The sequence below is a fragment of the Triticum dicoccoides genome, chromosome 7A, assembly GCF_002162155.2.
Source record: "Triticum dicoccoides isolate Atlit2015 ecotype Zavitan chromosome 7A, WEW_v2.0, whole genome shotgun sequence".
Lineage (NCBI taxonomy): Eukaryota > Viridiplantae > Streptophyta > Magnoliopsida > Poales > Poaceae > Triticum > Triticum dicoccoides.
In genome coordinates this window covers 213,331,346-213,343,910 of record NC_041392.1, presented here as the reverse complement: position 1 = coordinate 213,343,910, position 12,565 = coordinate 213,331,346, and the positions used below count along the sequence as shown (strand labels likewise).

Below are 12,565 nucleotides of genomic sequence, written 5' to 3'. Positions count from 1 at the left end.
AACCGTAAGAGACTCCCCGAAACCGTGGTGTGATCCTGGCGTGGCAGAGTTGGCTCGGGTCGAGATCTCCCGGATCTGGCGGCCTGGCCACAACGAGTGGCGCGGGGTGACGGCGGCGACCCGGTGTGGTTGCTGCATGGGACATGGGTCGGGGTGGCAGTCTCTTGCTGCATGCAGTGCGAACCCCCGCGATGTGGCGCGGGCCCGGCGTGGCGGCGCTACTCGGGGTCTCCTGGGCGGCGATGCTGCCGGTCTTGGCGGCAGTGTGGTTCGATACGCCAATGTGCGGGCAGGATCTAACATGGTAAGGTGCAGTGGGCATAGTGGACCTTGTAGGTGGTGGTGAACAGCGTCCCAACAACGTGCAGGTGTTGGGGCCGGTCTAGTCAGTGTTGGCACACGCTTTCGGCGCGCTCCTCTCCCCTGATGGTCTATGGTGGTGTCGGGCCAAAGAGGACTTCCCTCCAACCCTAATCGGGTCTATGCGGGCCGAGGCCACGTAGATGGCCACCTCCCATGTTCGGACCGCCGCCAATGGGTGTGGATCTACCGCCGACAGGCCACAAATCCATCCCTCACCCTTCGGGGGATCTCGCTTTGCCCACCGGGGCAGGATGGGCGGGGAGTCCTGATTTGCCCGTGCCTAGGGTCTAGGCATGGGCGTAGGGTTGATCAGGGGCAAGGAGTGACCTTCACGCTTGTTCCTTTGGTGTGCAATGGTTGCAGTGTGGGGTGAGGTGGATTCGGGGCCATGAATGTCGGGACGGCAACCATGGGTGAAAGTCCGCAGTTGACTCTCCAGCGGACATCATGACGATGGTGGTTGCTATGTGCCCATGGATGACAACGGGTGTAGGCATGTAGCAGCAGGTGACTCGTGCACACTCTTCCTGTAGCAATGACGCCCAAACTCGGGTCTCGAGGTTTGTACTCATCAAAGATGTCCTTGGCACCTAGTAGCTGCCAATGGAAAGCACCACACTTTGGCGTTGGTGCCGGCTGTGCCCAAGAGTGTCGCTCTCTTTTCAAGAACGTTGTTGTGGTTCTTCTCTATGTGCCATGTTCCGGGTGAAAATCCTTGTCCGTCTCGGATGGACAGCAACAACGCTTAGCGCGGTCTTCCATCCTGAGGACATTATCATGGAGCTTAGGTGTCATGGGCGTGTCATGGAACTTCAACGTCTTCAGGCCTTCGATGCTGCCGTCCTTCGGCAACGTAATCGCCTTGCTTTCCTCCAGTGTCATTTTTCTGGTTATCCCAAAATTTGCTTTATAAGAAGACTTCCTCATTGTCATTTTTCTGGTTATCCCAAAATTTGCTTTGTAAGAAGACTTCCTCACTGCCTTGCCTTGTATCGTTCGGCCGTGCGCTTTGATTTGTGCTTTAGCAAGCGTCTGTTTGGAGTATATAACTTTATTGGCATACATCTTTTGTTAGTCAAATTGAAGACCTAGAAATCCATGCCCGACTTACCTATCTTGCTGTAGCGAGTACCTAAAACCAAAGACGCCAAGGCGCCAAGGAAGTAGTAACTGTTGGCTCCAGCTCATTCGACACGGGTAATCAGTATTATCATTTATTTACATGCTGCAAGAATAATGCACACCAAGAGAAGAAACATTCAACCATGCACACGCTAAAGAATGAGAAAGGGGACAAACAAGTTCACAAACGGTTGCTATCGAAACATTGTAGTTGACGGAAACTAATCCTCACCGATAACACAAAGCATGCTGTACAAATCAAAGATTATACTATAATGTGAACTCGCTAAAATACTTACAATTACAATTGATACAACTACCTGATTTCGAAACATAATACAATTAATTTCACTAACCAGGTTCAAAATTGGGGAGCTGAATTATACAACGGGGACTTAGGGGGGAATATAATATATCATTGCTTGGTACTACCCTCTCTTCGCAACCTTTCGTCTTTTTTCGACAACCCGTTGATCTGCTGCTCAAGCTGTCATGCAGACAAAATAATCAATACACATGATTTAAAGTCGAAAACATAACTTACAAAAAGTAAAGAATCTCTTTGTTTAGATCATGCAAACCATTAAAACAAATGCAAAGCTCCAAATATGGTTGCTGACAATTTACCTGATTATTTCTCAGCTTCAATCTCTGCACTTCCTCAGAGAGTTCTGTGACACTGCAAATTTTCACAAATTCAGTTAAGAGTCCTTGAATACAGAGGAGCACTCTGAGAACGGTAGTATACCTTCGCTGTAGTTGGACGACATACGACTCCAATCCCTTCTCTCTGGCAAGCGATCCAAATGACTGAACATATATAAGCACTTGTTAAAACAATCACAAGAAAATCTGCTTAACAGTAATTGACCTTTAAAGTTCACATGTCTTGAGGTCAAATGTGAAATAACATATGGAACACACTCCATCAGACACACCTGAGACAAACCAACTGTACTTGCATCGGAAGCATCTGCCAGAAAACATTCCCCGCATGAACATGAGATATCAGTATGCCAGTCAAATTATCAGATTGAAGTTTAACATAAACAATTCTCATGATACGTACCAGATGTTTCCTCAATTGAAGAAATCAATCTACTTAGCACTTCCTGTAAATTCATTCAACGAATTGTAAAAATGCTGACATTTTTTTGTGTGTTTTGAAATAATAAATGCAATAAAATACCTTTTGCATAGAATTTTGCTGCATCAAGAATTGTAGTGTCGGTAGAATTGTGGATGAATTGGAAGCTGGCCGTGTTACTCCACTTGGTAAATTTGGCCTGCTGTTGCTGCTTGCTGATGAAGCTACCTAAGAGTAGGCAAGTAGAGTTAAAATTATTCATGTCCAAATTAAAACCTGAAAAGGCAATATTAATAGGCACAGTTGCACAAAACAAACAACTGGGTGTATTTTCTGGAAATGTCAACATAATATCCCCCTTGCAGCAACCCCTGCCTAGCAAATCTATTGGGGAGAGTGGGACCATGGTCGAACTATATTTGAAGGAACAATGATAATAACATGTGAGATATACATTGAATGCTCTGGGTTGCTTCAGAAGTAATATTCTTCAGGATTCTAATTATGTGCAAAATGAAGCCAGCAAGTTTCATCCACCAAGGCATTGTGGTCGTCTGGAGGTATCAATCAACTGACCATACAAGTTGTTTTCCATGCGAAAGAACTTGAGGCTCCAGAGTCCAGATTTGTCTACTAGTAGAGTTTTTATTTTTCGAGAAAATGCAAAGACTTTGCATTTCATTTCATTGAGAAGATGAGTTTTTTGGTTACAACCTCCTAAGAGGCAAGAGCATAGAAAAAAAGGTTACAATCAATGAACATCCCAGATTGCTGGCAGTATCAGTCTACTAGTAGAGTCATAAACATTGTAAATCAATCACTTCAGCTCTTAGTAACATAATGGACTTGTGCAGTTTAAATAATGCTACCAAGTAAATTCTACTAAGACAATCCAAGGTTTCATTTTGACTCGTAATTAAGACAAATATCAAATACAATTAACTATTCACTATCCTAGTTCCCAGTAACCTCTACGCCAAATAACCCAGTACCTTTTGACCAGGATTATCTGATGTGACCTGAAATCGCCCCCTTCGCTGGACAACATTTCCTTCCGACGCCTCATCAGGTGCAACTGTTCAAACATGACATGTGAAATTAATTGCCAAGTAATAAATAGAAGAGATGATTAGATGGTGACCTCAAATAATTTCAAAATTATTAAAATAACATGAAACTTTGGTTGCCAAATCATGCATACTAGACTCCAATTTTATGTGAATCTAATCACGAGAGATGTGATGTAGAGCTCATGATCATCTTACTAGAGTACTAGAGAGAGGTAGATGTAGGGCTCATGATCATCTTACCAGACAGATGTGGGCGTGTGTCCTTCATTTGACGGAAAAACAAAGGGCCACTCCGGTTTCTGCTGCTCGGATTTTTCTGATGAAATTCATTCCTTCCATTTTACAAAATTTGAAGTGTTACCACAATGATAGCCACATGAGACAAAATACATGGAGAAGAGTAAAAAATGTGGGCCAGAATAGGAAGCTATAATACAATGAACAGAAGGTGTCAATATCACCACATTGTTGCCAAAAGTTGAAAACAAATCAGTACTTCTTTGTGCTTGTATCCATTTTCTAGATCGGCTACAACAACAAATGGAGAATGTTCTACCAAATGAGTCAGAATGTTCTAGTAACGAGTCCACCAAACCAAATATCAGAATATTTTATTTGTACGATCAAAGGGAGGTCCAAAGAATATTTCAAGCTAGGTTGACATAAAAACAACAAACAACAACAACAACAACAACAAAGCCTTTAGTCCCAAACAAGCTAGGTTGACATACATACATAAATTTTGCAGACCCTATTTTCAAGTAAAATTTAGAAGGAGACTACAAGTCTATGCCCCACATGGACTTGAAAGTTTGCCTCTCCCAAAAGAACAATGTCCTTACATTTCTTTTCTAGTATTTCAGTAAACAAATGGCCACCAACAACCAAGGAAATGTTGATGTGAGCCAAGCCTAGTGAGGAATGCTAGAATAGTAGCAGCAGCGGAATTGCACTTCTTCAAAGGCTACTAATGGAATCCACGGTAAAATTATTCCCATTATTCTGTATTTGAGATGAAGAAATTGTAGTCCAAGGAAAATGGTGTAGCTAGCATGTAGGAAGAGAAGAAAAAAAGGAAAAAAGTTGTTTACCTTCGTGAATCACTACCAACATTCTTGTAAGGCGAAAGAACATGCTCAGGAATAAGAGAACCACTTGAGAACTTGGGATATACACTATTTCCCAAATTTGAGGGTACGGAGACACTTCTTTCCAGATTTTCACCATTACAGTTGTCACTTCTACTATGGTCCATTTCTGAGAACTGCTGCACAGGTGATATAGACTCCATGCTTGGTTGTACCCGCAAATTCGTAGCAGTAGGGTCCGGATCATCATCACCGCCGACATCAAAGCAAGACCTGTGTCACTAGTCAGTGAGAATCCTTCACAGTTGACTAGTTTTTTAAGTGACAGCTCAAAAGATGCAAAACATTATCATCTGAATTACGTTTAGCCATGTACACTAGCTTCAGGCCCTATAAGTGATTCATTTTTTTGTAGAACCATGAACTCCATCATTACCAGATGTATTTCACGCGGTACAAGAGACTGCCAAATTGATTGCACAATACTGTTGGTAAACATAATTTAGTTGGAGGTTTCAGCTCTAGCCTACTCCAACTTGCTTGGGACTAAAGGCTTTGTTGTTGTTGTTGTTTAAAAGGCAGTAAATTCTGAGCTCTGGGGTCACAAACATCACAGTTTGTCAAACAGATTATTGCAGATAAAACTATAGCATTGTTCATAACATCAAAAGATTGTTCAATTTGGTGGATACATGTAGTAGACTGATCAAACTCCAGAACTTACTTTAGTGCCTCAAGGGGACGGGTTGGAAAGGAAGAGGCAAGATCTCCATCCAAATCTTCTACTTCTTGTATCTCATGCTGTTAGTCGGAAGAATTAGGCAATGATATAATAGTTTTAGGCTACTTTACCAAGTCACAGCAATAATTATGACCATAGTACCTCATCATGCCTTGCAGAAGCACCATGGTTAACCCTTTCCTGATAAATATTTTCTGATTCATTATAAACGTCTTGTAGCCCATTCCTATCTTTGTTGTTGGCACCATCAAAATGGTATGTGCCATTTGAACTGTCTAACTGCCAATAAATAAATTTAAAGATTAGAGAACACAGGTTCCTCACGAACATTTTGTTGTGTCTGCGACGGTTTGCGGCAGGAGGCTGATTATTGCTCCATCTGCATCAGCTAGTAGAAGGGGAAAATGAGCTCTTACAAGGGCAGCTGCGGTTTTCAAGTCCTCCAGATTAAAATTCCAGCCACTGATGCCCCTTATGTATTCTTTCTGAAAGGCAAATACTTGTGTTAGTAAGAACTGATAGAAAAAACTGTACTGATACTTCAAATCAAAATAAAGAAAGAACAAACAATTTGTGTACTCCAGCAGGCTAATATAGATAAATGAGAACTATAACCATGTACTTGCTACTACGACAATTCCAAGTTCTAAACAGCTGTAGTAAAATATTTCCATAGTAAGCCCACAGAAAGAGATTGCCTATCAGTTAACAGAACAAGAGCTTCCTTAAAAACCAAGTAATTTAATACCAAGAGTAATTAGATAAAAATAAAATAATATAGGAGATCAGCAACGACTGCAAAAATAATTTCCTTTATTTGAAGGAGGCAAACCTCGAGTCAACCTCACATAACCCATTTAACAAATCTAAGAACCTGGTAAAAACACAAATCTAAGACATATCTGACAAAACAGTGGAAAAGATCAGCACTGATTTCCATATTCGGAAGGCGCAAGATTACACATAACCAAAGAGCAAGCTCTAACCTGTGATAACTGCTCCTTGCTCTCTGGACCAAGCTTGTTATTGAGAAGTAAGTCAGCCTCTTTTGCCTACAGAAGAGTAAAATATAGTCAGGCTGGTTACAACAATGTCATGCCACCCCGTAAACACTGTTCTGCACCTTCAACGCCCTAAAGCGGTCGCCCAGTGGAGTAAGTCCCTCAAGAATACTCTTTGCCAAAAAATCAGCTGATCGCGCTTGCTTAAAAAACGAATGTTTCAACAGCTTTTCTGAAGAGGGACGCTTCTGTGGATCCTTGACTAAACATACAGCAACCAAGTCCCTAAAAGACTGCAAATAACATGCACATAATAATCAATATAAATATCAATTATCTACAAAAGGAGCGCTGTAAATAGAAAAAAAGAACCTTCGAAAATCTTTTATCCCTCTCGTAGTCTAGACCTGGTGGTGCATTTTGCAACGTCATAAGCAACACCTGCAATGGAATAAGTGTAGCATGCAATGTTATCATTCTGTAACAGAGTAACTTGAAGTAGGTTAATTAACGTTAAACAGATATGCTTACGTACCTTCATTGGAGGGTACTTCGAAAATGGAGCGTGACCATGTGCTAGTTCTAATGCTGTTATCCCGAAGGACCAGATGTCAGCTCTGTTTGTAAATTGTGATTGAAAAAAAAGGAGAAACAGCTTAATCAGTTAGGATACTTAAATAGTCAGATTTAGAGTTACTAGACATGAACTTACTTGTAATCATAGCCATGCAGTTGTTGCATGACTTCAGGAGCCATCCTGCAAGATGCATGGGGTCATGTATGCTTTAACATAAGTAACATAAGCAGAGAACAATGTGAACAATGGATATGAGACACTAAACCTAAATGTTCGCAAGACATTACCAGCAAGGGGTCCCAACAAATGTATTTCTAGCTCGTTGTCTATTCCCAGTGTCAAACATGCAGGCAGATACTCCAAAGTCTCCTAGCTTAACAGCTCCATTTGTATCTATTAGGATATTTCCAGCCTGAAATGGATTAGTAATTTCGAACATAATTTAGAACATGCAAACAAAGAATGGTCTAAGTAAATATAGTAACTAAACATCAATGTTATCATTCCTATTTGCTACCTGTTATTTAGAACATGCACAACGTTGATTGCCCTAACGATATACTCGCATGGAGAGAGAAAGGGATAAGAGAATCAACAAATGTCACATGGCAGCCAATAACGTGAAAACAGGGGTGTGCAAAACCAGTGCCAAAAACCCGTCTTGTTAGGGCCCTAACCATGGCAAGTGGTAACACGGTTGTCGGTTGGATGCACATTTGTGCCTAGCCAATGGGTGCCAGACCAACAAACTTTATTTTGGATCAGCCCCAACATTTATAGCAAGCCCATATTCCGCACAGCCAATGATTGGTAATTGGTAAAGCAAATAAATGCCAGTACAAAATATTGGCTATCTGCATGCTCTTCCTTATTTGACCAATGTTGCCTTGCCAACTACTCCCTCCGTTTCTAAACATAAGTCTTTGTAGAGATTCCACTATGAACTACATACAGAGCAAAATGAGTGAATGTACACTCTAAAATGCATCTACATACATCCGTATGTGGTCCATGGTGAAATCTCTACAAAGACTTGTATTTAGGAACGGAGGGAGTACTGACTAGGCACAACAAGGATTTAGGCATCCAACCATGCAACCACTTGTCACCCTGGGCAATGCTTGGGAATCCCAGCCAGGTGACAAATCATCACTTGGTTAGTTGACAACACGGTAAGAGACTAGTCGTTCTCTAGACAAACATCTTAATGAAACTAGTTGGCAATCTCCTCTGCCCTCAATAGCATTAAAACTGAAGTGCCCTGACCATTCTTCTGGTTCCTCTCATCATACTGTTCTACCAGCAATACATGATAAAGATGCATTTGTCTCCCTCTTGGAACAAAAATCTTATGTCGCAAGCCACAGAGAAGCAGCCGTAACTATCGACGCACCACCCTTTGAGGGGATGACATGTGGTCTGACCCCCAGCCCTCAAAGATAGGGTGCATAGCACAAGGCAAAGGCAACAACTGAATAGTTCAACATTTAATACAAGGCTACAAGAAATTCAACTAATAAGGTCGTTTGCAAGGGGAACAGTTCTGGATGATGAATGAAATATCTAAAATGGTAAACATGTGGACTGTAATTAGTTTCTTAATAAACCAGATAAAGACAAATCAACTTGATTCTGTTATGCTAGATGCTTCAGAAGATAATTATGGATTCAAAGAACTCTGAAGTATATACCTTTACATCTCTGTGAATATGCCCTTGAGAGTGTAGGTAGACAAGAGCTTTGAGAACTTCCCACAAAAGTGTGGCAATGACTGCTTCCTCAAACCCATCTGGAAAATTAGTTTTTATTATGTGCAGGGCAGATCCAGCAGCCATGAAAGGCATGACAACCCAAAGTTGATGGTCATTTGCAAATGAACAGCATGCTCGAAGAAGATTTGGATGGTCAAGCAAGCTCATGGTTTGTACTTCCCGCCTTATTCCATCCTGAAGAATGATAATTCCAAAAGGTGAGGAAGACAGGCAAACAAAAAACTAACCAAATACATATAATTAGGTTGAAATAAGCATGTCCATATTGAAGATAAGCAGTAAGCCCGAATAACTGTCTGAAGGAAGAGAACCTATGCATATGTCACTTATCAAACATAAAGTTACCAATTCACAAACAAAAAAGTGCAACCAAAGCATTACTAGAAACATACATACAAGGCTACAAACAGGATTATATTTATATCAAAAATTGGAATAATAGAATTTTTTTCATTAACTAAACATAGAAAAATTCCACTGCCAAGAATGTAGTCCGCATTTCTACAGTAGACAGTTCAATGAAAGAAAAACCGAATTGTTGTTTGAAAGGTAACATTTGCTGAAAGAATAGCATAGCTGGCAACCAGATGAGGAAGGTAACAGATGGCCCATTGATAGTTTCATGTGCGCATTATTCTTTGCTCAAACTGATTAGACAGAAGCAGATTCATAGCTTGTTCAAAACATTCTAAAGAAAATATTGAAGCGGCGTAATAGTCTACATTGAAGTAAGCTGATATGCATTTTTGGTAAACTGTAACATATACATACGCTACACTCACATTGGGATTCCAGGATCTCAATCAAAAACCTAATACACAACAGAATAAGGTCTATCCACATGACCAAACCATATCGTTGCTCATCAATACACAAGAGCCTTATAACACTTCAATATTTATTTTTCTAGGCCTTTGGATTATGGATTGTATCACATGCTCGACGTAAAGTAGTTGTTATCATAACAATAATCAATTTATCACAAAAAGGATCGACAGACAAGGTAATGTCATGAAATATATTTGAACTTTTTTTTTGCGGACAACAATAAATTGCAAACTACTCACCAGGTCACTACTGCACTTCTCAAGGTCAAGAACTTTGATGGCAACAAAAGTATTGAGCGGGACACAAAGAGCCCTGTAAACTGTGGCACTAACTCCTTCTCCAACTTCCTCATATAACTTATATTCCTTGGGATCAGTTGGAAATCCCCTGTTACGTGGTGCACGCTCCATGGTCCAAACTTATAGAACGTCAGAAGTAACAGCAACAATCTTACGGTTTGCATAGAATTGGAGCACGGAAGGCAGTGTCAAGAACACCATATAGGTGTGCCCAAGAAAAACCATCAGCATGGTTACATCTGCAGATGAATGCATGGACGTTGTATGATTCTTTATTTCATATTATCAATCTCAAACGGCCTTTGGTCCAAGGGCAAATATAGGCTAAGACGATAATGAAGCAGATACCACAATGCCACCCAAGCTGGCTCACACCAAGTGCACCGTTATAAGCTGCAAAACAAAGAATAGGAAGTCTTCAACATTGTGAACACACGAATGGAGGATATAGGCTAACTGCAGAGTAAAGATCAACATAGCACAAACATAAAATGACCATTTTAGGAGATGCCCAAACCCAACAAATGTGACCAACAAGCAGCACCAGAAAGCATACTGAAACCTGGAAAGCAAAGTCCACAGCTCCATAGCCATAGAGTAAGCTCTAGTAGACACACAGGAGTCATGAATTAGGCCATCCCTAGTGAAACGGGAAGTTCGTTCAGTCCAGCATTGGCAACCTGGACTAAGCATGAAAAAATATACCCTAGCATCCAGAGTCTAACTCGGGACAGGTGCACAAAGCTCAAGCGAAGCTTATCAAGCTCAGGTCCCTCAAATCGAACCAAAATCGCTAGCGCGCGCTTATAGTTCATCATGGTAGCTGAGCGACACTGATTAGCTGGGCCGCAAGGGCAACAGGCTTCAATCCGGCGAACAACTTGTCCGCTAGCAGCAACCGAATCACCACGCCATAAGCTACGATGACCAATCGACCGGTTTGGAGCAGCTAGTAGCTACCAACCCTAAAGATCGAGCTGCCGGGAAGCTTCGCCGCGACGGTACGAGGCCGAACAGAGGGTAACCCGGGCAGCAGCGTTACCTGGACGGCGCGCCGGCGGTGGTTCGAGGGGCGGATCGCCTCCGGAAGAAGGTGCTGCGGGCGCCGAGACGGCGATGGCGGATCTCGCGGGGGAGGAGCTCTCGCGAATCTAGGAGCCTTGCTCGTGGACGGACGCGCAGCAGGACGGATCTGGACGGCGGAGGATGAGACGACTGCGGCGGAGGAGGAGGAGGGCGGCGGCGACTGGGAGGAACGGGGCAGGGAGCGTAACGGGCCGGGGGAAGACGAAGGGGAGGAGGGAGGAGGAGAAGGTGGAGTAGTGGTCTTGCTGGAGATTTTCTGTGGCTGCTGCGTATTTTTGGCTGGGGTTTCCGGCGGAATAAAAACTGATTAATGGGGCAGATGGATTTGGTTTGTTTTCGATGTGCATGTGGCATGTGGTCGGTAGCCAAAGATCCTGATTCCCTGTTTCTCGTGGTCGACGGCGCACGGCGGGTGCCTGTACCGGAGGCGCAAAAGGGATGCGGTTTCAAAAGGTTCTTTCCCTTCTACCCTTTTCGAGGATCAAAGAGTTTTTTTTTATACATGGGATCAAAGAGTTCTTCTTCTCCAAACGAACTAAGATCTCTTTTTCTACCCACAATCTAAGGGACTGATGTTTTTTCTTTTGGAGAATATCTAAGGGGTTATTTGGAGCATGGAACGTAGAGAATCTGTTCTATATAAAATAGACAAAATCACTTTTGGTTAATCTAACTAATCCGTGAAATGTGCAAAATTCTCCGTTTGTAGAAAAAACGACTATTAGTTGTTTTTCTAGGAACGTGATTCTTATATCTCTTTCCTCTCTCTCATATTGGTCCTTGTGGGCATGTTCATCGGTGTAAAAGAAGAACCTGCAGATGTCTACGACGCGATGACAGCCGCGACGGGCTCACTGGTGTGCCACACATCGAGGTTGCCCTTCTCTTGTGCTACGTCTGCCGCTGCCTTCGCGCCGTCCACCCAGTCCGTTGCACCCACCGAGGTCAGCTCCTTGGCTTCTGTATGTGTGTTCAAGTTTTTGCCCTCTGTGGCTATCTACATGAGTGTATACTGGGCTATCATTTTGTGAGTTTGACAGCCGGCGAATCAGCTCTCATGTATTTGGATACCGCAACAAAATGTCATGGTAGGATAAAAAATAGTTTGTATAGAAACTGGAGAAACACATTTTTCAATCCAAATGCAAACTTCTATAAACTGATTATTAACAAGAACAAAAGCATAATAGAACTAGTTTTAATAAAATATCAAGTAAAAACTCATTGTCTGTAAATCAAGCGCTAATGTTTGCTATCAAACAACCGCTAAGAGAGTAAGAGTGATTATTATAGGTACTTTGTCGACATATTTCTGATCCGTGGAAAGCTCTTTGGTTTATATCAGTTCAAAACTTACTTCGGGGCACCTTTCTTCGTTCTTCCTACATCGTATGCAACATTCTCGTCCAATGGGAACTTTTTATTGATTTATGCTCTTCTCTCTTGTATTAGAGTCACCAAGCGTAGCATCACATCATTATCATTTGATGATTATTGACTAGGACACGACATGCCACATCCCTTGGTGCA

General features: G+C 42.1%; 1 protein-coding gene across 1 annotated transcript; it reads right to left on the bottom strand.

Moving 5' to 3' along the window:
• Positions 1 to 1,645: 1,645 nt before the first annotated feature.
• On the bottom strand, positions 1,646 to 11,306 carry LOC119334550 (serine/threonine-protein kinase BLUS1-like). The gene is made up of 21 exons (XM_037607097.1): positions 10,992 to 11,306; positions 9,890 to 10,342; positions 8,742 to 8,996; positions 7,338 to 7,462; positions 7,186 to 7,230; positions 7,009 to 7,090; positions 6,846 to 6,914; positions 6,596 to 6,766; positions 6,459 to 6,524; positions 5,889 to 5,957; positions 5,614 to 5,751; positions 5,455 to 5,531; positions 4,734 to 5,003; positions 3,883 to 3,974; positions 3,565 to 3,647; positions 2,675 to 2,800; positions 2,555 to 2,597; positions 2,424 to 2,458; positions 2,234 to 2,295; positions 2,113 to 2,164; positions 1,646 to 1,972 (listed from the first exon to the last, which is right to left on the bottom strand). The coding sequence occupies exons 2-21, from the start codon at positions 10,058 to 10,060 to the stop codon at positions 1,901 to 1,903; spliced, it is 2,103 nt and encodes a 700-aa protein (XP_037462994.1). The 5' UTR covers positions 10,061 to 10,342; positions 10,992 to 11,306; the 3' UTR covers positions 1,646 to 1,900.
• Between the last annotated feature and the right edge of the window lie 1,259 nt (positions 11,307 to 12,565).

Coding starts and splice junctions, on each gene's coding strand:
- LOC119334550 (XM_037607097.1), bottom strand. CDS start 10,060: ATGGAGCGTGCACCACGTAACAGGGGATTTCCAACTGATCCCAAGGAA. Junction 6,525..6,595: donor ACCGCTTTAGGGCGTTGAAG/GTGCAGAACAGT, acceptor ACTCTTCTGTAG/GCAAAAGAGGCTGACTTACT. Junction 5,958..6,458: donor GCAAGGAGCAGTTATCACAG/GTTAGAGCTTGC, acceptor TTTGCCTTTCAG/AAAGAATACATAAGGGGCAT.